The sequence below is a fragment of the Rhinolophus hipposideros genome, assembly GCF_964194185.1.
Source record: "Rhinolophus hipposideros genome assembly, chromosome: X".
Taxonomy (NCBI): Eukaryota; Metazoa; Chordata; class Mammalia; order Chiroptera; family Rhinolophidae; genus Rhinolophus; species Rhinolophus hipposideros.
In genome coordinates, this window is record NC_138046.1 from 37,132,489 (window position 1) to 37,157,550 (window position 25,062).

Sequence of the window (25,062 nt, forward strand, 5' to 3'; positions counted from 1 at the left end):
TTTACATTTAAAGTAATTATTGATATGTAGTTATTGCCATTTTATTATTCATATTTTTTATCTTTTTTTTCTTCCTCTTCTTAAAGAAGTCTCTTTAACATTTCTTGTAATACTGGTTTGGTTATAATGAACTCCTTTACCTTTTCCTTATCTGGAAAGCTCCTCAGACTCGAAATGATAGGTTTTCCTGCGTAGAGTAATCTTGGTTGTATGTCTTGCTTTTCATCACTTTGAATATTTTGTGCCAGTGTCTTCTGGCCTGCAAAGTTTCTGTTGAGAAATCAGCTGATAATCTTATGGGGGATCCCTTATAGGTAAGTAACTGCTTTCTTCTTGTTACTTTTAAGAATCTCTATGTCTTTAACCTTTTGATTAGGATGTATCTTGGCTTCTTTGGGTTCATGTTGTTTGGGACTCTGTTTCCTGGGCTTGTACGTCTATTTCCTTCACCAGGTTAGGGCAGTTTTCCATCATTATTTCTTCAAATAGGGTTTCAATTCCTTGCTGTATCTTTTCTCCTTCTGGTACCCCTATAATGCGAATGTAGGTACACTTGATGTTGTCCCAGAGTCCTCTTAAACTATCCTTTTTTGGATTGTTTTCTTTTTGTGGTTCTGATTGGTGTTTTATGCTACCTTATCTTTACTGTTGATTCCCTCTAATGTATTCTTCATTTCAGTTACTGGATTCCTTGATTTCTGACTGGTTCCTTTTTACGTCTCCTATCTCTTTGTTGAAGTTCTCCCTGAGATCACTGAGCATCTTTATAACCTGTATTTTGAACTCTGCATCTCGTAGATTGCTTATCTTCATTTTGTTTAGCTCTTTTTCTGGGGCTTTGTTCTGTTCTTTGATTTGGGACATGTTTCTTTGTTTCCCCATTTTGGCTGCCTCCCTGTGTTTGTTTCTATGTATGAGGTAGGGCTACTATGTCTCCTGTTCTTAGTAGAGTGGTATTATGTAGTCAGTGAAATATGGACCTAGTAGTGCAATCTCCCCAGTCACCAGAGCTGGGAGCTCCTGGTGTGTCCCTTGTGTGGGATGTGTGTACCCTCCTGTTGTAGTTGAGCCTTGGTTGCTGTTTGCACATCAATGGGAGGGACTGACCGTCATCTGATTGGCTGTGAGGACTGGCTGTGACTACAGCGGAGGAGCTGTTGTGCAGGGGCTGACTCTACAGAGCATGGTTCACTTCACTGGGGCTCTGGTACCTGCCCAGCGTGCCATTTGGGTGTGCCATTTGTGGAGGTGATTGGGTGGTGCTCTGGTGTGGTCTGAAGTGGGCCACCAGGTGTGTTGGTCCTGGGGCCTCTTATGAGGGGCTCTACTACTCGCCAAGGTCAGCTGCTGCCTGTGCCTTGCTCTGGGCCACTTGGTATGAGCTACAGTGTGATCTGCCAATGGTCGCCACTTGTGCTGGGCTTGGTGGTACCTGGAAGAAGCTAAATGCAAACCAAGACCAACTGCCACTAGTGCTAGGCGTGGGGCTGCTTAGCAAGAGGTACAGGGCATGCTGAGGCCAGATGCTGCTTCTTTGCAGTTTGTGAATCTTTCAGACGTTTTAAGAAAATCTGAAGCATGAGCCAAGACAGGCCATTTGTATGGAAAAGCCACTACAAGTGGCTTGGGTGGGTCCGCAAGTTCGGTGGGATGGGGTATCAGGGTGGGGCAGATGGTGCCAGCTAGGTTGATGCAGACTGCACTCTGGGTGGCAGGGAGGGCTCAACAAAGGTATAACGGCTTCTGCCAACACTTCTGTCTGGGAAAAAGCTGCCCTTCCAGCCCTCGTCCTGAAGCTAGACAATTCAGTTTGTCCCCATGTGTCCCCGGCGCCCTTTGAGCTGCTGCCCCAGTGCTGGAGCTCTGAGCAAGTGAGTATGTCATTGAGTAAATCCATGTGTGGGCCCTTTAAGAGGAGCTCCTGGGAGTGCAGCCATCTTCCATCTCACTCAGCCCCAATCTCTGCTGGTTTTCACAGCCAGAAGTTATGGGGACTTCTCTTCCCAGCACTGGAGCCATGGGCTGGGGAGTCTGATGCGGGGCTGGAACACCTCGCTCCTAATTTTTAACCATCATATATGGGTGTGGCACCAATCTGTTCTGTGTCTCCGCCACTCCTACCAGTCTCCACGTGGCTTCTTCTGTATGTCCTTAGTTGTAGGAATTCGGTTCAGGTAGACTTCAGGCGATTCTCAATAAAGATTGTTTTATAGTTTAGTTGTAAGTTTGATGTGGTCATGAAAAGAGGCAAGCACAGCATTTACCTACTCTGCCATCTTGAGCAGAACCCTAACTTTTGCATGCAATTCGTGACGTAGCCATGAGTGCTTTAATATGCCAAAAATATTTTTCAAGTCATTGGACAAAATGGACACTCCAGAATGAAACACCATGTTTATCTTATAGCGTCACAAGTCCTGGACACAGTCCTTTACACTCCATTCTCTCAGAAGTGGTTTGAAAGAATGATAGAAAGGAGGACAAGGCCCTGTGGAGAGCAGATTGCCAAGACTAGATTTCCCACCCTGACATCACACTGACTAAATATCCCCATTCCTCAGAATGTCCTCCTCAAAAGCCAGCCTCTTAGAAACCCTCCATCTATGCTGTTCACCCCTTCAAAACCTCCCCTTGCTACTACTCCAAGCTCCACACAGCTAACTCACAAGAGTTTTTCTATACCTCATGAGAGTTTGTCAAGACCTCTGCAACTGCCTTCATCACACACTTGTCTTTTTATATATATAAGTAATTGTGTTGGGCACTGTCTCCCCCTCTACATTTTAAGCTTTATGAGCGAAGAGATATTTTTCTTATCTCAGCTGCCTATTGAGTAGTTTACCCACAATATGTGCTAATTAAAGTTTTACTGAATTGATTAACCTGGTCCTTTCTTTCTTGTTCTTTCTGTTGCTAATAATTCTAGGCTCTAAAGGAAAGGGAATGATTAAAGATTAATTTAGAAATTTAACAAATTTTTCAGTTATAGTCACAAATGTCACATATAAGTTATTTTGTGGGGAGCTAAATTACTTTTTAACCCTGGACATGATAATAATTTTCGTTTTTTAAGGTAGGCACCAGTGACTCATACATAGCTGGTGGGAATGTAAAATGGTATTGCCACACTGGACAACAGTTTGGCAGTTTGTTATAAAACTAAATATGCAATTAGCATATGATCCAGCAACTGCACTCTTAGGCATTATTCCAGAGAAATGAAAAATTATGTTTACATAAAAACCTGAATGCAAATATTTACGTCAGCTCCATTCATAATAGCAAAAAATAGGAAATCGAGATATCCTTCAATAAATGAATGGTTAAACAAAGTAGTACATCCGTGTCATGGAATACTACCCAGCAATAAAAAGGAGTAAACTGTTGATATATACAACAACTTAGATGCATCTCAAGGGTGTCATGCAGTTAAAAAAAAAAACAACTTTAGCCTCAAATAGTTATATGCTATATGATTTCATTTCAGTAGAACTTTTGAAATGACAAAATTATAGAGACGGAGAACAGATTTGAGGTTGCCCGAGGTTAGAGACTTGGGGAAGAGAATGTGGGTAGGGGGGAATGCAGAGGGAGGTAGGTATGGCTATAAAAGGGCAACTTGAGGTAATAGAACTATTCTGTATCTACACATGTAATAAAATTGCATAGAAACACACACACACAAATGAGTGCATATAACCTGGTAAAAGTTGAGTAAGTTTGGTGGATTGCACCAATGCCAATTTTCCGGTTTGGTATCGTTATCATTGGGAGAAACTGGGTGAAGCATATATGAGATCTCCCTGTACGTTTTTTGGCAGTATCCTGTGGACCTATAATTACTATTTTCCTAAAAGTAGACACCAAAAGCAGATGCATTTTCCACTGAAGCAAACTGCCTATATTCTGGGGGTTGCCAAAAATAGGCTTTTGTGTTTTTAAAAAAACAAACTCTGCTAGATCCAAAGGTTCCCAACATCATCACAATCAGTGCTTCCCCTGTAAGTCTCCTGTCCATACTCACCAGTAGTAGAGAGTATAGTTAGTGTCAGGTCTTGTGTTCCTTCCAGGGAGCCAAGTACAATTCATGTAGCTCAGGTTGTGCCAAATGCATTGTAGCTCTGTCACAGCCGACTCGGGATCACCTAGAATGCGCAGCCAAGAGTTTAGGATGCTTTTCTCCTTATAAGGCAAACTAGCCAATCACTCTTGGGCATGTGGATGGTGAGGGTGTTTCATGCTGCTTTACCCAAATCTAAAATGTTCACAACTTTCTCTCTTAACTCCTGATACTAAGAAAACATTTTTATTATCATAAAGGGATCCCAACTCTTATATCCCTAATTGGAGATGGAATTTAAAGATCAAATATATTTCAATCATAGGAAATGACTACAGGATTCCTAAATGAATGTGACTCTTAGTAGTTGCCTATTATGTGTTATGACTTTAGGAGCCCTAAAATCTTTATGATCTAAAATCTCTACCTTTATAAAGTTTTTTGAGTTAAGGCATCATGTCTCTAAATTAAATGCCTCTGTTTAAGATGCAAACATGTTATACCTAAGGATCCTTGAAGTGGTACTATACTGAGTCATCATCAACCATTTTACTATCATAATACAATTTAGGTTTCTTTTATTATTTATCAAACTCCTAAACTAATGAGAACAGGGGAGGTAAGTTGTTTTAAACCATGCTCCCAGCCTCCTAGCAGTACTGAATTTTACATTCTTACATATATTACTTCATATACTTTTGATTAGTACAAGGCAAGTAGACAGAATGGTCTATAGAACAAGCCATGTAGTGCTAAGGTTTTGAGGTAAGAGAAGAGGCCCTGCACAATCAAGGGGCAGCATAATATTAATAGATAATATGTATAGAGCACTTTCTCTTCGCCAGGCACTATTCTAAGCTCCTCACTTATACTGACATGTAATCCTTTCAACAGTCCTGGGAGGCTGGTACTATCATCATTCCCATTTTACAGATGAGGAAACTGAAGGGAGGAGGAGCTAAGTGATCTGCCTAGGGTCACACAACTAGAAGCTGGCCGAGCTGAGATTTAAACTTGAACATCTGGGTCCTGGTAGCCCTGCTCTTAATCAGTATATGCTACTCCCTGCATGTAACATAAAAGCCAAAGGACACTGGATAATGGACAGGAAGGCAGCTGGTGGACAATGATCTACTTGACAGCTTTTCCTAGGGGTAGTCTTGAATTGGAACCAGACCACCATGCCCATTTTCCTTTTTACACATCTTTCCCCAAATAATCCTGTATATCAAACTAATCTCTCTATATAATGAGGAAGATGGTACATATTTGGGGGTTTTCTGAGGCACTGGACCTAGAATCTGAAGACCTACAACAACTCATTCAGTTCCCTTCTTCCTCATAAAATGAATCAGGACATTGGTATTCAAGGTGTCTGTGAGCACTTTGAAGGCAGGGATGACCTCATATTGATTACTGTGTTGCTATCACCTAGTTAAGTGCTAGAAACTTATTAGACTCAGCAAATGTTTGAAAATGAAATTAACACCGAACATAAGCACATGGATAATTTGGAATTATTCTCTAAATACCAAGAGACACTGCTTTCAGTTATTACCTTCAGGGGGTGAGATGCACTTTTCCACCAAAGTGCTAGGATTGTCACTTTCATTGGTGCTACATTGGGACCCCACTTGCAAACAAACCCTCTCATTCAAGGGCACTTCTTTCGAACGATGAGTTTCTGGAGCAATTTTCTAAAGTTTGGAAATAAAAATAGGCATTGCTGTAGCAAACATACAGAAATACACCTACGTAATAAAACATTAGCATGTTGAGGTGTTATAAGACACAAAAAAACGTAAAGTTATCCAATGATATGAATAAGTCATCTCAACCTGGGGTGATTTTGCTCCCCTGTTCCCCAGGGGACATTTAGTAATGTCTAAGAACACTTTTGGTTGCCATAACTTGAAGGGAGCTGCTACTGGCATTTCGTGGATAGAGGCCCAGGATGCTGCTAAACATGCTACAATGCACAGGACAGCCTTCCTTTCCCGCTACAACAAGAATTATCCTGCGTCAAATGTCAATGGTGCTACCACTGAGACACCCCGGCATAGATAAAAGATAATTTCCCACATTTTAAATGTAGAAACATCATGACCTTTACCTATAAGCCTACCATACTAAAACATTCAACTGTCTAAAAGCCACTCTACAGGAAACACAGTAAGATTCTCAAAATTCAATTACAAGCAGACACAGTATGCCATCGAGATCAAGGTAAATGGGACTGCTTTAAGAATCCAGTGATCCTAGTTATCTCTGAGGAAAGGAAGTAAAGAAGGGGGACCTGGGAGCCAAAGAGAGACTTTTCATTAAGCATCTTTCTGTACTGTTTGACCGTTTTGACTACCTCACGTCTACATATAAATTTTAAGGGTCGCTATGTGCACTGAGTATACCACACTCTTATTCTGAGAAGTAGATAAGCTTTGTGGAACCACAACAGAAAGCCAACTCATAGACAGCACACAGACATAAATCATAAATCTGGTTATTATGATTTAGAATAATGAGATTAAAGGGCTCTTCAGGAAATTAACATTTCCCATGGTGACAGAGTTTGAATTAAGAATGGAGCTGCTTTTAATCAGAACTCCAAGGAGTTTCCTGTTTTGCAATAGTTTCTGACTCAAGATGGAGACAGCATTTCCTTTTATATACGTGCTGATGGACATGAAGGGGAAAATTTGTCATAGCTACCTCTACCACCCTAAGGGGATACTCTGCCATTTTACATGCCTGCTGCCAGCTGAACATGAAGGCAACTCCCAAAACCAGGACATAGGATGCTCTCTGAGAGATAGCTAGCCAAGAATTCATGAATTCAAGAATTTATGAACCATAGCAAAGACATGAAAAAAAATCACTTTATAGATACTGAACAGCTCTTAGACCCTGGCAAGACAGAACTCTGAAAAGGGAGTTATTTGGTTAGCCCTGCAGGAAAAGAAAAAGAAATGTCTGTGAGCAAAATTCTGGCCAGGAGACAAGACTCCATGAACATTGAGTATTTCTGTCCCATCTGCAAAGCTATGCCTATCCGGAATGGGGCCTCCAGCTATTCTTAGCCAAGCACATTTTCACACCTAATTCCTGATTCCTTGCTAAGAAACCTACTTATTATTTGGCTTTCCATACAGTTGCTGCTTACAGGGATGGAACGCACCAGTTTTGCCGACAGAGGGCTTTCTAGAATGTTTCACCTTTATAATTTTCATGGCAAAGTAAGAAAGTGGCCCTTGAGAGGTGAATGTGTGCTGAGCAAATGAGGTTTCTCAGCCTGTGAAGCTGAAAACCAGAATCATAGTAATGGTGGCAGGAAAGCTCCAAATGCAAATTTCACCAACCTCATAATTTTATTAAGCACAAGTCCTACACAGTAAATCCTCACTTAACGTTGTTAATAGGTTCTGTAACTTTAAGTGAAACTACATATAAGGAAACCAACTGCACCACAGGCTAGTTGACGTAAACAAGAGTCAAGTTATTCGAGGACCTGTTAAATACCCCTGAAGGAGCCACCCTGACCTAAGGATCCTTGATAATTCTTGTTTGGAAGCTGCATTTGACTTTTGAGGACACCAGGGGAAAAATATACAGTCAAATGCCATAAATTAGAATCATCATGGAAAAATCCCAGTTCTCTTATTATATTAGATGTTGTTCCAGTGAGAGGGATGAGTTTTATTATACAAATATGTTTATTATATGGAATTGTTTTAATTCAAAAAATACTTTACTACCTTAATTTGAACCTTATGCTTTGGGCATATGAATAATAAAATTACTTGGAAAAGAGGGAGTAGGGGAAAAGATAGAAATATTTTTTTCAATCTTCTTCAAAGCTCAAAGTAAATAATATAAATTGGCATGAATAAAATAGGAACCCGAATTGTCAATGACTGCCAAGTAAAGTGCATCTCTCTCTATCAGGAGAGGAGCTAAAACCCTCCCAGCAGATCTTGATGAGGTATGTGTGATGGCTCCCATGTGACTTTTGGCTACGGTGACTCATTCCACTGGTAGCTAGCTGCTGTATGGTATTGTTCCACATCTCAGTGAATCAGGCCTCCTTTGAAAATTTATCAAAAACCAAGGCCAGAGTCCTGAACTGACCCCTACCCCTCAGGAACAATGTTCATTTGGCTGGATCAAACTCCTCCCAGTTACAGATTTCTTTGTCAGAAGAAAAGGGGTGTCAGCTTCAGCTCTGCCTCTCTGGATGCCTTTTAATTTACTCACCTGGTGAGACCTGCCTATCTCTTGGTGATGAAAGCTATCTAAAATCTAATGCCAGATCCTTCTTCTACTTGCCAGACTGGGAAACTATTAGAGATTGCTTAAACAGTGGTGGAGGGCAACTACTTAAAATAATTTTTTTAAAATCATCTATGAATCCTTGACTCATCTTAATGGTCTTCCAATCTGAAGATTGAAAATGACCTCAAAGGTTTATCTCACTTAGCAACTTGGGACCTTTAGACATTCACATAAGCCCCTTAACATTTACAAACTATCACAATGCCACTGCTTCAATATGCTTCAAAGGATATATGTACCCCAGTTTTGTCTGATGATGTTAATGCTGTGTCCAAAGAACAAAATGAAAAACGAAAGTCACTCCTGCCATTCATACTTAGCCTCAAGATTGTAACCTTCAAAAAGTCCAGACAGGAAATCTCCCCCCAGCACTGATTGGAAGGAATAATCCATATTTATCACAACTGAGGGACTGACAGCCACCAATGCTGTCAAATGGCTGGAATAAATGACTTTAAGCAGAGGTCACCCTTTATGTTCTCCATCTGGTCTCTTCAGAGGCAAAATGGAGAGAATAAGATTAAATGACATCAGGTTGCACCATAGAATATGACCTATAAAAGTGGCTATTGCTTATGGTTCAACCTAACAATAGTAATAATAAAAGCTAACAACTATTGAACACTAATTCTGTGCCAGGTGCATTATAAACATCATCTCCTTCACATGCTCTTCATGTGAAGTAGGTACAGTTGGCCCTTGAACAAGGGAGTTGGGGCACCCACTCTCCCCCAACACAGTAGAAAATACTCATATAACTTTGATCTACAGTTGACTCTGAATACGCAGATTCAACGAACCACTGATCGAAAACAGTATTTTCAATCCAAAACAATATTTTCAATTTGCAGTTGCGAAACCGCGGATGGGAATATAAAAATACTATTTTTTTTTTTTTACAGTTTGCCTTTTTTTTTTTATTTATTAGTTTCAGGTGTACAAGACAAGGTAATACTTAGACGTTCTTTTGATCAGTGGTTGGTTTTATCCGCGGATACAAAAACCGACACATATCAAGAGCCTACTGTATTTATTGAAAAACATTCATGTATAAGTGAACCTGTGTGGTTAGAACTTGAGTTGTTCAAGGGTCCTCTGTACTATTATTAGCTCATCCCACCTCCCACCCCCCACCCCCCCACTTTTACAAACAAGGAAATGGAGACTCAGAGAGGTTAAGTGACTTGCACAAGATCACACAGCTTGAAAGGGGAAGAGACAAAATTTCAAATCCAATTCTATCTGATTCCACTGCCTCCTAAAGTTACTTTTAAGTCTAAATTTCTGTAAGTATACTGACGAATTAGACCCATTTATAGGCATGTCTACCTGACTGATCCTTGAGCATGGTTGACAGGCTAATGAATAGGGGACCTGTTAGAAAAAAGGTGACCTCTCATCAGAGTTTTGATTAGATACTTAGTGGACACTTAAGGGTCTTTCTCGGAATTTCTCAAGACTAAACTACCAAAAGCTGCTACTGACTCCAAATGCCTAAGGCCCCTCCTTAGGAAGAAGAGGAAGCCAACATAGTGAAAAGGGGAACTCAACTACTCAAGTTTTCCCTGCTAGAAATATTGCAGGCTTCTGCATTTAGAGGACCTCTTTTAAAATGCAAATACTTTGACTAGCCTCAATTCTGTATCCATTAACACCTACACTTTAATTAACACCTCATCAAGAAAAGGGCAGGAAGGCAGATTAGCAAATTTCCCACAAGAGAAAAAGCCTGTTCCATCCTAACTTTATTAAGCCTTGGCATACATTAGTTTCCATGTTCCAGCAAGCCAGGGAAGTGAGTAGAGCCACACTTTACACACAAGGACACTGAGGCTCAGAGAGGTCTTTTCAATTAAGTAATTTACCACAGGCCACTTAGCTAGCTGAGTGGTGCACTAGCTACCAAGAACCCAGTTCTCCTGACTTTCTGCCACCAACCTACCTGAATATGGCGATTTCACAATACCCTACTCCAAAGTAGTCACTAATAACAACTTCTCATTCGGTCTCCACAAAATCCTGGACAAAGTCAACCCCAAACATCTCCCACCTCCCCTCCACACACCCCCACTGAAAGAAAGTATAAAGATATAAAACAGATTTGAACAGATGATCTGATGTTTTGAAGAACCCATCAATTAGAAGGGGCTACAAACTAGTAAGGTCCAAGAGAAAATTCCGTTGAATAAGATTATCATAAAGAACCCAAAATTATCCAATCTTGTTAACAAAAATTCACATAAATCAGTCAACTACATCTGACTGGATAGGGTGAAAATTCCCCTCATTTTTCCTCAGGCGTCAGGAAACCTAGTCTAGTCAACCCCACCTGCCATTGACATCTTTTTTTTTTTCACTTTCCATATGGCCATTTGCTTTGCATCACTAGTTCTTGCATACCTATCAGTGCATGTGATTAGCAAGATGGTGAATGTGAAAATCCCCTGAGAAACTAGAAGTGTTGTATAGATACAAGGCTACAGGCAGGAACAGAGGAACCAATTTTAACATAATTATTTACTGACTGCCTAATAGATAAAGATATCTAGCATTTCCTATCAGAGAACCTCAACTGCATTTGATTGTCAAATAATTAGCAAATATCCTCAAATGTTCAATTTTATCAACAGTTGTTTCTGTAATTTTGCCAGTTAAAATTTGAACACAACCCAAAATAAAATTCCCATTTTGAAGTAAGATTAGAATTTGGCTTATTCTTGGCTCTAACTCATAGTGTTCCCTTTATCTCATCAGTGAGATATGTTCCAGAAAACTTACCTTATCCTGCTTGTTGCCAAAATGACTAAAATACCACAGACTACAATTCGGGCTGGCTCCCTCTGGAGGATTCCATGTCCATATTACCGTGCAGAGGTTTTCAACAGAAACACTCAAATTCGTCACTGGTGGCTGAATTTCTGTTCAAATCAAGCACAAGAAATAAATATATCAACATCAGCCAATGTTTTTAGTGGTTCATTTAATCCGTTCCTCCAAGTCCTAGAGGCCAAGAATAAGAAAACTGAGTAGAAATATCTAACATTCAATGATCCAGGCACCGTTCTAAGTACTCTCTACATATTCAACCACTGAATCCTCACAACAACCTTAAATATGAGGCAACTGAGGTACGGGGACTTTGCGTCACTTGTCCCATATCCCAAGGCTGGTAAATGGCAGAGCTGGGATGCAAACCCAAACAGTGTGGCTCCAAGGCTCCGCATTCGTAACTACTTGCTATGCTGTGACACAGAGAAGAGTGTATTCCCAAAGTTTTAAGTTTTCGTTCTGCAGGAATTTGGGGTCCCCTACGCTTGGAATCCACATCTCCCTCAATAGACACTTCCCTCTCAGCAGTTCTGCCAGTGAGTTTAAGCAGCTCATCTTTAATCATCCTTGCTAACTTAACCTGGTAATTGTTTTTATAACTTTTCCATAGAACCACTGAGAAAAAAATTTAACAGCCCTTGCTGCTCCGCTGAGGTGTGACACTAAACAGCTGGAACCGTAGCTTCGACTCATCTGAAGAAGGAGGAAAAGAGGACAAACTGTGAACCAGTGTCTTAAAAATAATTCATCTGGAGAAAATCCACCACGGTCTCCACCAAATATTTACTGACTATTATTTTGGACGCAGCTCTGAATATCAGAGAAAGGAGTTTAACTGCTTCTTCCAAATACAGGGAAATACATTGGTAGCGGGTGGGGGGAGAAAACATCATTTCAGTCTTTCCTGAGAACTTCTCCTGAGGCCAGGACTATCAAAACCATCCCCTTAGACACCGGGTGAGGGATGTACAGGAATGCTCTGTCCTATCTTTGCAACTTTTCTGTAAATCAAACATTATTCCAAAATAAAGTTTATTAACTAATTTTAAAAACAACCCCCTCAAATTGTCTAAAGTGGGAAACTTAATCATTATTAATTACTAAGGACTACAGTTGTGTTAATTTATTAGTCAATAGTTATATTTTATACTCTATGCCAACGCTTTAGAGTACACTGGGTCTCCTTTATAATCTGCAATACTTAAACCATTACCTTCCTCTTTAACTGAACAAAAAAGTTCTACGTGTCCCAAAAATATCAACCACACAGGCACTACATAGTTGGGATTTCCCCAACAGTCAGTTTTCGGCACAGCAGCCTGCAGAGGCCCTTGACTCAATGTTCATTCCCTCTTTCCGGACTCCAGTACCATTAGCTTTCCTGCAAGGTAGACCAGAGGACCAACTGTGAGGAGGAACAGCCCACAGCAGGCCAAGTTCTTGTGGAAACAGGGAATCCCAACTGCATTCACACCCAGCTAGTGCCAGGGAGCACCAAAGGCTCTGGCAACAGTGCTAGCGTTAGGATATGAAGCAATTACAGGAGTATACTACTATTCCGTTTTGGCCCTATCAATGATGGTTTTGAAGATAAATCATTGGTCAGGTATAGAGCCTCCAATGAAATCTTGCTCCTACTGAAGACCACTATCTACTCTAGGATTACCTAACGCATTCTGCACATTCCAGAACCACATTGCAGCAAACTTCCTGGCACTATCTTCCCACCTACCTCCCACTCCCACACAAAAATTAAAGCCCTGATAATAAAAAATATTATCTAGTTATGGTTCACTTAAATTGGACCCCAAATTTCAAGGTATAAAACCTTTTTAGTCTATTTTTTAACCTCAGTATTTTAATAGAACAACAAATAACCTACCCTATTTCCAATCTCCAAATGGGTTTGATTTTTCCCCTATCTGTTTTAAAGTGTCCTTCAGTCAGATAATCTAATTGTTTTGCGTTTTAGGCTACTTGTGGCTATCTGCCATCCATTTTCTTTCTAATGGTTCCTTCCGTTTCTCTTGAGATTCTTCTACTTCCTATACTTTAAAACACACTCACACACACACACACACACAGAAACACAAAGAAACTTTAAATACAATCTCCAGATGTTTAAATATATGTAAATACATGTGTATGTGTGTATAATACATTGTGACATCTACATAAATTAGTGGAGACTGTACTTCTCATAAAAGTCTCTAACAACTGCTCGATGTAGTAGGACAGATAATTTCAGTATAGTGTAGTGACTAAGAACATGGACTCTGGAGCCAGACTGCCTGAGTTCATATGCCAGCTATGCTACTCACTAGCTGGCAAGTCACGTAACCTCTCTCTGCCTGTTTATGCATCTATAACATGAGGATGATCACAATAACCTAATGATTGTTATGAGAATTAAATGAGTTAACATAGATAAAATGCTCAGAACAGTGCCTGGCACCGGGCAGTGCTAGATAAATGTTAGCTAGCTGCTTTCTTTCTTTTTGAAGAGACAAAAGAATTCTAAATCATTGTTTTGGAAGTGATATGTGCCCATGGCCTTTGAGACAGAACATATATCTATATCTATTCTGCCTGATAAGCTTTCCTTAGTTACCTAATTTCACCCATGTCTTAGAGGTTAATCACTGACTTCAGAGAGCGAAGTGGGAAGGAGAGAGGGACTCACATAGCTTCCCAAACTAAACTTCAAACCTCAAGTGAGTCTGTATGATCATCTAGCACAATATCCTATTCTAATTAAGAATTAACACGAGCAATGCTCTTTCTCATAATAAGATATATTGCTTAGCTCATAGTTTTGCATGCATATTTTGGGAAAAGTTAAGGAAATCACAAGAATCACATATGAGTCATCCATCTCCTTCCCTTATGTCTATTCAGTCATTGACCTCCGTGCATTCTTTCTTGCAATACCTCTCTCATGATCCCAATCACACTAATGTGCTTTGCTGGGCCCCGCGAGGCAGGCGGACACCAGTAAGCCATTGTTCTGAACAGAAGGCATTCACAATACATCTTTCTAGTGGAAACCTTCAAGCCTAAACTCCTGCATAGCATCTGTGGAGACAGAGTCCCAGAGAGCAGTTTCCAGGCTCTCGGCCTCACGTGGGGAGGTGCTGGCTCGGGTAGGAATGACCATCAACTGTGATTGGTTGGCCATCAGCTGTAACCGGTTAGTCAATTGGCTACTGACGTAACTGCGGGGCTGTGCTGACTGGTTGGTTGGTTGGCAGGCAGAGAAGTGAATGGCGGACTGCGGATTGTGTGGCTATTACTGCGTGTGTCTCACCTGGCCGCCAGAGACTATAGTGGTATGACTCCCCTACCTGTGGCTCCGTGGGTGTTTCTTTTTGGCCTCACCATGTCCTGCGTTCTTGTGTGGGGAGCGGGAGCAGAGGCCCCACAGGCGGCCCCGCAAGACAAATGGCGCCGCGAGCAGGGTCCCCGCACAACAGCATACTCCAGCAATTCCCCTCACTCAGTCCAGTTTCCCTGCTGGCTTCTCCTCCAGTGTCACTTCCTTCGCGCTGGCCCCCCCTCAGGGCTTTCAAGGGAAAATGTGGCTCTTCTGCTTGGACTGACTTTGCCAATGCATCCTCCTCGCTGACCACAAAAGAACACTCACTCTCTCTCTTCAAGGTCTCTGCTCCTGCTATCCCCCCACATTGGGAATAACTTCTCTCCTCCGCCTTCTCAAATTCCACCCATTCTGAAGGTCTAGCTCAAGTTTTACCTCTTCCAGGAAACTACCAGCCCTCGGTTTCCACTCTTCTGAACGCCTACAGTGCTTACTGTTTGGACCACACATTCTGGCAATTATAAAGCAAATCTCCAATCTATGATTATTCACTTCATAACAAATGGCCTGTACATACTTTCATGGGTTCCAACCAGTCCTGCCCTGCTACTATGGGAGGTGCCCAGCTCCTTTCCCAGCCAAGGACTCCCCTCACTTCTAAACAGAGAGGTGCCGAATACCATGGTTAAGGGCCTGGCCTCTGGAATCAGGCTGCTGGTGTCAGAAGCCTGGCTCCTCCACTCTACCAGCTATGAGACTTTGAGCAAGGCCTCACTGTGCTTCAGCTTCCTCATGTACAAAATGGAACTAATAACAGCACCTACAAGACAGGTTTTGTGTAAAGATTAAATGAAATAGTACAAGTGAAAAACTTAGAACACTGCCTGGCATAAACACTACATAAATGCTAGATGGTTATTAAGACATATCACAATGTGGACTATCAGCCTAAATAGACTAAACTAAGCTGGTAACCTAATCATTTCTATAAACTTTCAGATGATTAGAGCTAGAGAGCCTTTAGAACTTACGGAGCTCAATCCCCTCTTTTCACAGATGAGAAAACTGCTACATAAGGAAGGGGAAATGACTAGCCCAGAGTCCCACAGCTGGGAAATGTCAGACCACTAAAACTCAAGCCCCCCCCTTTTCCTTCCTCATACCTCAATGCAATTTTATCAATATTTCTAATAGGGAAAAAAGTTTCTGTATTCTAAGTAATCAAGTTACCAATGAACCCATGTGACAAAACTGATTAAGTTGGGGGTTGCCAGTATTGTGTAGAACGCCAGCTGTTGTTTCAGGTGTGTGTGGGAGGGAATGTATAGGAGGGAGGGTGCTGGAGCAGCACTATGAAAATCAGGAGACTAATGAGATGGGTGACCCTAGACAAATCGTTTCCTATCTCTGGACCTCTGTTTCCCCAAATTATTATGGGAATCGAATCTCCTCAACTAAACTTAGAGGCACATTGGAGACAAGGATGATGCTGCCCAATGTAAATGAGCAGGTTCTAAGAGAACTTACAGAGTCTGGCTCAGTATTAAACAAGTCACTTGAATAATTACAGACTGACAAACTTCAAACCTCCTTCAGGTCTCTACTCAAATGTCACCTTTTCAGTGAGCTTTCCCACTCTACCCTCGTTACAATGGCAAACCCCTCCCCTCTTAGTTTATCTCTGCAGTACCCAGGGCCATATAACATACCTTAATATTTTATTTTTTTTCCCCTCTGTGACTCTACCCACAGGGCGGGACTTGATCTGTTTTGCTCACCGCTGCATTCTCAGCCCCTAAACACTGCGTGGCACAGAGCAGACTTTGCCTACGTATTGTTGACTGAATCAACAGAGGACGTCAAGGTTTCCTAATCAGCATTCAACTTGGGTTTCAAAGCACAACACGCTAGTGAAAATGCAGTAAGCAAATTGTGGGTGTTTGTGTCGATATGATAATAAAACCTATCAAATTTGGAGATAGTATCATGGCCCAAAATGTCCGCAGGGTCACTCATGCTAGGAGCTGTTCGTGAGGAAGTCATTAACCCCCAACTTTTCACAGAAACTCTGACGAGTTGAATAAAAGTTGCAGCGCAGGGTGAAAGGTATACAGGATCTCTCTGTACTTTGTTTGCAACTTTTTCTGTAAATAGAAAATTATTCCAAAATATAAAGGTTATTAAAAAAAATAAAAAGGCATCTGCCTGGATGCTGCTCCGGATTTCCCAACGGATTTGTTGGACTCCGGAGGAGGCCGTGACCGTCAAGTCCTTATTCTATGAAGACGAGGCTCTGTAGAGGTTCCCTTCACACCCACCACTTCATTGGACCCAGCTCGCCGGGACATCGGTCGCCGTCCCTACTGGCTTCTGGCCCCTCATCCCCAGAGTCCACACAGGACATTCAGGATTCCAACCAGCACCCCCGCCCCCGGACGACGCCGCGGGCGTGTTTCGGTCCCGCGCCCCGGCGCCGGGCTCCTCGGCTCTTCCCGACAGCACAAGGGAAGTGCGGCAGCGAGTCGTCCTCCCGCTCCGCCGCCGCCGCCCGGAATCCGGGCAAGCCCCGCCGCTCCAGGGTCCTCCCACCTCGAACCCTGCGCCGGAGGCCGCCGTCGCCGAGCGCTGGGTATCAAGAGAAAACCGCCGGCGCCCACCCCCGCCGCGGCTCTCGGCCCCGCGGAGCTCTCGCCAGCCCCTCGGCCGCCGCCCCGGGCCCAGGGGCTGCACTCACCCGTGGGCGCGGTGTCCCCGCCGTCGGCGAAGCAGACCAGCAGCGCCCACAGCCCGCAGAGCCGCGCCGACAGCTCCATGCAGCCCCTCGCCTGGGATCCCAGCGGGCGGTGGCAGCCTCGCCAGTCTCCGCCTCCCCCGCTCCCGCTCCCACTTCCCGGCTCCACCGCCCTGGAGGCTGGGGGACGGCGCAGACGGGAAGGGCCGCCCCGCCCACCGGCCGCAGGTAACCGGAGCCCGCGAGCGCGGGCGGGGGCGGGGCGCGGCGGTTCCGCGGTGGTTCTGCCGTTCCGCGGCTCCGCGGCGCGACACCTGGTCTCGCCGCACTTGTCCCCTCCCGAGTCCCGTCGCCGGCCCAACAGAACTTCCTCTGGCCCAGCCCCAGTGCCTGCCGTCTCCGCCCCGGCCTGCGTCGCCGCTGCGTGCCGACTGCTGGGCTTCAGGAGTGCCGAGGATAGGGCCAGCTACGGAAAGAACCTTGGCCTGGGAGTCTGGGCTTCCAATCTTGACGTCTGAGCCCTTGTTTCCTAAACTGTGACATCAGGGTGGGTGAATAATCGCAGACCGACCTCACAGGCTGGATTTGGAAGGCCAGAAAGGGGACTTGGCAGAGCGGCTCTGTGACGAGGAAGAGGTATATTCGAATAATACATAATGTCGAAAGGGAAAGAAAAAGCACAACTCTAAATGTGAGGGTCATTGAGGCTGGGGATGGAGGAAAGCCGGAACCCTTATTAGTTTCCTATTGCTACTGTAATGAATTACCACGAATTTAGTGACTTAAAACAACACAGTTTTGAAGTATTCGAATTCTGGACGTCACAAGTCTCACTGGGGTAAAATCAAGGTGTGGGCAGAGCTGCTTTTCTTCTGGTGGTTCTAAGGGAGAATCTGTTTCCTTGCCTTTTCCAACTTCTAGAGACTGCCCACATCCCTTATCTTGTTGCTATACCACTTAGACTTCTACTTCCCTGGTCACATCTCCTCTGACTCTGACCCTACTGTCTTCCCGTTTCATTTATAAAAACCCTGTCATTAGATTGGACGGACCAGATAATCCATGATAATCTCCTCATCTCAAAACCCTTGATTTAATCACATCTGCAAAGTCCCTTTTGCCATGTAAGGGAACATTCACAGTTCTCTGGGATTGGTGCATGGACATCGTGGGTGGGGGGCATCATTCTGTCACCCCCCCCAAAAAGAGTCATGTCTGGATGGATGATGACACCCAGTAACTGAAGTGCATTTTGGTTGAATGAAACCAGTGTATACTCCTGAAATATGTTGCAAAGAATATAGCAATTAAAATGCTGATAATACACCTAGTCTAGACCTTCCCCAAAGGGCATGGGGATGTTTAACCTATCCGGAACTTGCTCTTGGAATTAAGGCCCTCAAATTCAAGAAATACTTATTGTCCTTCCACGAACTGTGGTACACAGTCATAAAAAGCTGCAACCAGTGCGAGGGGCTATCATAAAGGCAAGAACAAGGAACTCTAGGACACAACGAAGGGGCACCTTCTGGGAAGGGAGGAGCAAGGCAGGCCTGCAGGAAGCAGGCCTGCCTGTGCTGAATCTTCAGACATTGAGTCCTGCAGTTCAAGGTTCAGCATAAATCCTTGCCTGCATATATTATTGAACAAAATAATGTTTATGAAAACACTTTGTAAACTATCAAAGCCTATAGAACTGACAGATTATTTCTCAGTTATCGTTCCTTATACTATAATTTCTAAATCCCCCTGCAAACAGGACAGCAGCCACTCTCTAGCCTAAGGCCTCCCTCCCCCATCACCACACACACGCACTTGTTGACATTTGCCATAAACGTATAATAAGTTTATAATAATGTTTCCAAAATGATTATGTCATCTGCCTTTAAGAAATCTCCAGTTGGAACAGGAGTCCTTGGGGACTGGCTGACTGCCATTGGGGGCACTGTCTCCATAGATTGAGCAAGTGCTTAATGAAAGAACAGTAATAGCAGCAAATGATTAGGAAAATAAGGGTCACAGCTTGTTGTTAGCTTCCAGAACAGACCCTGAGAATTTGAACATTGTGAACAAAGGGAAAAAAAGGACAGCAGTGTGGCCATGATATTTCTGGCCTGCTGTCTGTGAGTAACACTGCTATAGTCATTTCCACTTCCTCTCGACGCTAAACATAAAGCAACATTTTTTTAAAAAATTTGAAGCGGGGGGTGAAGGTTAGGAATGCTGTTTCTTGGACATCAAACTTTTATTTGTAATTTCTGTGTACTTTTATTCAAAGAGCATCTTGGATGGAATTAGGCCACTGTCCTGGTCTGCAGGAAGATGAAGATAAATGGAAGGCTTTCCAGGAACTGCCATAAACACAGAGCTCTCATTTTGCCTTTGTGTAATCGAAGTCATGATGAGTCAACATCAAGTTTAGCTTTAACTCTTAATTCATTGAGCCCTGACAACTTGGGTGTGAGACTACCAATCCCTGTTCCTTTGCACTTTGTCCTGAGGTGGCTGGAATTCTGGGCTGATCTGTTTACCTCAGGCATTCTAGGTGGCTTTTCCGCCCCCTCCCCCTACCCTTTCTCACTAGGCTTTCTCCTTTCCTGTAAGTGAAGTTAGAAAAGGGCACAAACAAGAAAATATCTGAGAGGAGAGAATAATGTCTCTCTTTCCAAAGTCTGGTCTTCTTCCATCAGTTAGAAACACCCACCTGTATTCATAAAGGGCACAGACACCAGCATAAACCATTGGCTTCCCTAAGAATTCTGGCTCCTTAGGCAAGAATCCCACAAAGTGTCTCCTACCTTTTATTAAGCAAAAACTGAACAGATCCTCACGGCCACTGCAGAGACGAAAAGGGAAGAAGCAAATAGGGAATTTCCCTCCTTCTGACACTAGAGCAATGGTTCTAATGGGGGTGATTTTGCCTCCTCAGGGGGCATTGGGCAATATCTGGAGATATTTTTGTCATGACTTTGCGTGGTGGGCATGCTACTGACAGCTCGAGTGTAAAGGCCAGGGATGCTGCTAACCATCCTACTATGCACAGGATAGTCCCCCATCACAAAGACTTATTCAACTCAAAATGACAATAGTGCCAAAGTTGAGAAATCCTGAGCTACTGTACTCTTTGTTATCTTTTGTATTTTGCCCCTACCCACCCATTGTTCTATGCCCACTAAAAATTTGTGAGAGATTAATGCTAAAGGTACTTATCCTTGACACCTCCTTTCCTTGTATCAAGTGCTCCTAGTTTCTCTACCCCACCATATAGCCCTGCAGTCACTTACATCATGAGACATCTCTCAGATATATTCTCTACCTTCTTCACTTCCACTATTTAACTCAGGGCCTTTTCGCCTTTCCCTTATACTATCAAACTGGTCTTCAAATTCGCCCTCCCCAAAACAGATCTTCTCAATGTGCAAATCTGATCATTTCACTCCCAGCTTGTTTCTTAAGTGACACCCTTACCTCTCAAATGCCACAAAGAGAAGTCTCACTCCTTTGTCTGCAGGATTGTTTCTTCATGATAGATTTCCCTAACTCTTCCCAGCTTCATCACCAGCCAGGCTACCCAAGTCACTCAGAGCTCTGGCACTTCTAGCCGAATGGCCACCTTTAGGCTGAATGTCCCTTGTAGGCAATTTTGTTTGGCCTGCATCATGTTTAACTTTATTTGGATTTAGATGACAAAAATTAAAAAAAGAAAAATCAGGAGATTTTGCATAACACCCCATATTTCTAGCTTTTCTTAAGAAATCAGAAGTTCTGGTAACATTAGAACTGTATTCCAGTATACCAACAGTCAGCAGGCGCTAAACAGGAGCGGCCACCTTAGCAACAGGGCACGCTCTCCCTGGCCTGGCCTGCTCCCCTCACTTACTACTTGCCTGGCCCCTGTTTATCACCTCTGATATTTTCTGCCTCCAAACCTTTCCTCTTGCTGTTCTCTTTGCCCAGAAAGCTTTTCTGTTCCTCAGGTGTCACATGTTTTGGGCTTCTTTAACCCCCAAATGCAAAATTCTTTACTCCTTCCTATATGTGTGCTCATGGCACTTGACAAATCCCTCTACCATAGCAAATAATACAGAGGTGTGTGTGCATATCTATTTCTGCCACTGGATTCAACCTCCTGGAGGCCAGAGACTCTGTTCAGAGTGACTCTAGGATTTCCACATAGGAGGAACTTAGGGGCAATCATCTAATTGGAAGGGACAACCACGGGCCTTGTCTTGAAGCCATGCATGTATAGCAAGTACACTGCTCTTACTTAGATTCTAAGTTTATTTGGAGCAGCTGGAGTAAAAATACCATGTGGCACCACAGAGAAGATAAAGATGAATGTCACATGGTCAGTGGCATACCTTGCCTTCAGTGTGCAGGCTTAATTGACTTAATTGAAGGTTCTTGTTCTTCAGCAAGTGGTGTTTCTACAAGTTCGGAGGGGTCACTCAAAGGAGTGCTGTTTGTTCAAGAGGTCTGTGACAGGACCCTTTGGGTTTAGCCTGAGACAGAGTAGCGTGGTGCTGGGGTATCTGGGTCAGTGTCCTGAGCCCTATTGACCTCTAGGTCTCCAAACTTTGCAGAGGTTATTAAATTGACTCTTAAATTCAACAAGGCAGTCCTCTGCTCAGAACTCTCCAACAGCCACCAAGACCCTACCTCTTTCCACATCACTAATTTCTCCTTTCTGTTCTCCTCCAGCTACACTGACCTCCTGGCCATTGTCACAACAGCCTAGTACACTCTTGCCCTGCCTATTTCCTTTGCAACTTGCTCCCCCCTCCAAAATAGCCACAGATCTCACTCCCTCCCATCATTCAGATCTCTCATGGAGGCTGCCTTGGCCACTATATCAAAAATTGCAAGCCCCATCCACACTCATTATCCCCCTTCCTGGGTGATTCCATCTCTCAGCATTCGAATGGAAGCTTCATGAGGGCAGGGATTTTTTTCTGATTTGTTTCCAGCTGTATCCCCAGCACTCAGAACTGTCCCTGATACATAGTATATACTCAATAAATACTTTAATGAATGAAGAAATCACACTTTGCTAGGTACTATGAGGGATACCAACCAACCAACCAACCAACCAACCAACCAACCAACCAACCAACCAAAAGCAGCAGTTCTCGTTTCCCTTGGGAAACTTCCAATCTAAACGTGAAAAGGTATATAAAGCAGTTAGAGAAAATGCAAAAAAAAAACCAAACAAACAATAAGAATGCTCATTTGTGATACAGGTTTCAGAGAAAGGTGAGACAGACCAGTGTGGTTGGAATTGCTTTTAAGGGCTTCTTGGAGAAGATGGAGTTGAACTAGACCTTGAAGGACGACCAAAACTGAAGCAGAGAGAGGTGAGCAGTGAGCAGCAGCCAGTTTATGGCTAGATCTCAAGCAAAAGGAATCACAGCAGACTTTTACAAACAAGGTGGTGACATAATAAAAGTGGTATTTGGGAGATCTGGTTTCTAAGATGAATTACCAAGACTTCCTTAATTCTTGCCTAGTGGCAAGAAGGCTAGGGAAATACCCTTTGAGGTTTTGGCAGTCAGCCTCCTAGACAGTGGTTTGCTGTTACCATCAGACCCCAGGGCTGTGATGCTGATTCTTCTCTGGGCCCAAGGACTAGGGTACTACTCTATAAAATAGCACACCCCTGGGGCCTGAGACCCCTACTCTCTGTTGCTCTCCCGAAAGCATTCAATATCCCCTGCAGTTGCTGTGTGGCCTCAGTCCCTTCAGGCTGAAAACCTTCCTCTCTAAAATTGGCCCTATTCTCATTTCTGACACTTTGGTGTCTGAAAAAGGAAAGGGCCTCTATGCATCAGTCAGGGCTCTCTCTTTGGCTTCTGGTTGTAGTGCTGTCATTGCTGCCACTACCCCATCACCTCAGCCAGGATACCATGAGACCTTTTCACAACACCCTCTCCACCCTGGTTCTACAGCCTTACGTATGTAGGCCCTATCCCCTTTTCCCTTTCCCTGCCCAACTGCACATTGCCAAGGGCAGCCTTTAACAGCCCTGTTGGTGTCTCATCATTTAGTTCCCTCATGTCTGTCTGTCTGTCTGTCTGTCTGTCTGTCTGTCTGTCTCTCTCTCTCTCTCTCTCTCTCTCTCTCTCTCTCTCTCTCTCTCCTTTCCTCCCTCCCTCTCTCTTTCATCTCTTAGCCTTAGGACTCCTCAGTTTAAAGATTCAAATGTATCATTTGCATGTTAGTAGCCTACACCTCCTTGCCCTGAAAGGTCTCCATTGTTTGTCTTGAATGTGTAGGGTAATTAATATTTACATCTGAATATAGAAACCTCCAGTTAGTCTCTCTTGCCTCTTAGTTGTCCCTTCAATCCACAAAGCCTCTCTGAGGAAGGGGCTCTTTGCATAGCTGTGACTCTGCCCTAGGAATCAAAGCTCTAATTTGCACATCCCCAGAAGTCACTTTGCCTATCTGCCTGTTGCACAGTTCCCACTGCAAGCAAGGAATTGAGGCCTCACTTGGCAAACACTGGGCTTGGGGGATAGTGAAGCAGCAAAAACTACCCCAGTTTAGTCCCTGAATTACCTCATCTTTCCCACAACACTTCACCTGGATTGCCCTTTCTGGTTCTGTGCTACTTAGAGCAAGACAACTGCAGCCCGACTTCATTGGTAGCATCTCTCCTGCTGTGCTGTGCTGTGCTGTGTGCGCCCTGGACTAAGAACTAGAGGCCAGCCTCACCACTTCTCAGCCACAGCAGCAAAGGCCAGTCATTTAACTTCTCTGCAGCCTCAGTTTCCAGGATGGTACTAATCTTTGTGAATTGGATGAGCTCTGCTTTGTGGCACAGATTTTTGTAAATGTTCCATGAGTGTCTGAGGAAAATGTGTATTCTCCAATTATTGCCCTCAATATTCTGCATGTGTCCATTAAACAAGTTTATGGATAGTGCTGGTCAAATCAGTATACTTGCTGATTTTGTTGTTGTTGTCTGTTAGACCTATCAGTTACTGAGAGACATGTTAATATCTCCCACTATGATACAATGATGATGGATTGGTCAAGTTCTTTTTATAATTCTGTGTGTGTGTGTGTGTGTGTGTGTATACATATATATGTACATATATATGTATACACACACACAGGTATATGTATATATAAGGTCTGATAATTAAGTTCACAAACTTGTTGCAATGATGTTGCTAACGTTTTTTTGATATCACAGGGATTGTTCATTATGAATTTCTACCAACTGGACAAACAGTTAACCAACTTTACTATTTGAAAGTGCCGAAAAGGCTGTGTGTAAAAGTTAGATGACCTGAACTTTTCTCCAACAATTCATGGCTCTTGCATCATGACAAGGCTCACACAACACTGTCTTTGAGGGAATTTTTAGCTAGTAAACAAAATGGAACACCCTCCCTATTCACCTGATCTGGCCTCCAATGACTTCTTTTTTTGCCCGAAGTTAAAGGAAATATTGAAAGGAAGACATTTTGATGACATTCAGGACATAAAGGGTAATACGACGACAGCTGTGATGGCCATTCCAGAAAAAGAGTTCCAAAATTGTTTTGACGGGTGGACAAGGCACTGGCGTCGGTGGATAGCTTCCCAAGGGGAGTACATTGAAGGTGACCTTAGTGATATTCAGCAATGAGGCATGTAGCACTTTTTCTAATATGAGTTTGCAAACTTAATTTTCCGACCTTATGTGTGTGTGCGTATGTGTGTGTGTATACACACACACACACACATACAGGGTACCAAAAAATGTCTACATATTTTGAGAAAGGAAAAAAAACTATATTAAAATTGTAA

The 25,062-nt window shown here is 43.2% G+C and overlaps 1 protein-coding gene across 2 annotated transcripts in view; it reads right to left on the reverse strand.

The window, feature by feature from the left end:
- Positions 1-17,633, reverse strand: part of IL13RA1 (interleukin 13 receptor subunit alpha 1) — a 59,409-nt gene extending 41,776 nt beyond the window's left edge. For both annotated transcript variants that reach the window (XM_081042137.1, XM_081042138.1), the window contains exons 1-4: positions 17,269-17,633; positions 11,168-11,307; positions 5,619-5,757; positions 4,025-4,145 (exon numbers count right to left, since the gene is read on the reverse strand). In XM_081042137.1, the coding sequence (XP_080898263.1) occupies positions 4,025-4,145; positions 5,619-5,757; positions 11,168-11,307; positions 17,269-17,347 (479 nt within the window). In that variant the 5' untranslated portion in view covers positions 17,348-17,633. The remainder of the gene's footprint in view (positions 1-4,024; positions 4,146-5,618; positions 5,758-11,167; positions 11,308-17,268) is intronic.
- Positions 17,634-25,062: the final 7,429 nt, after the last annotated feature.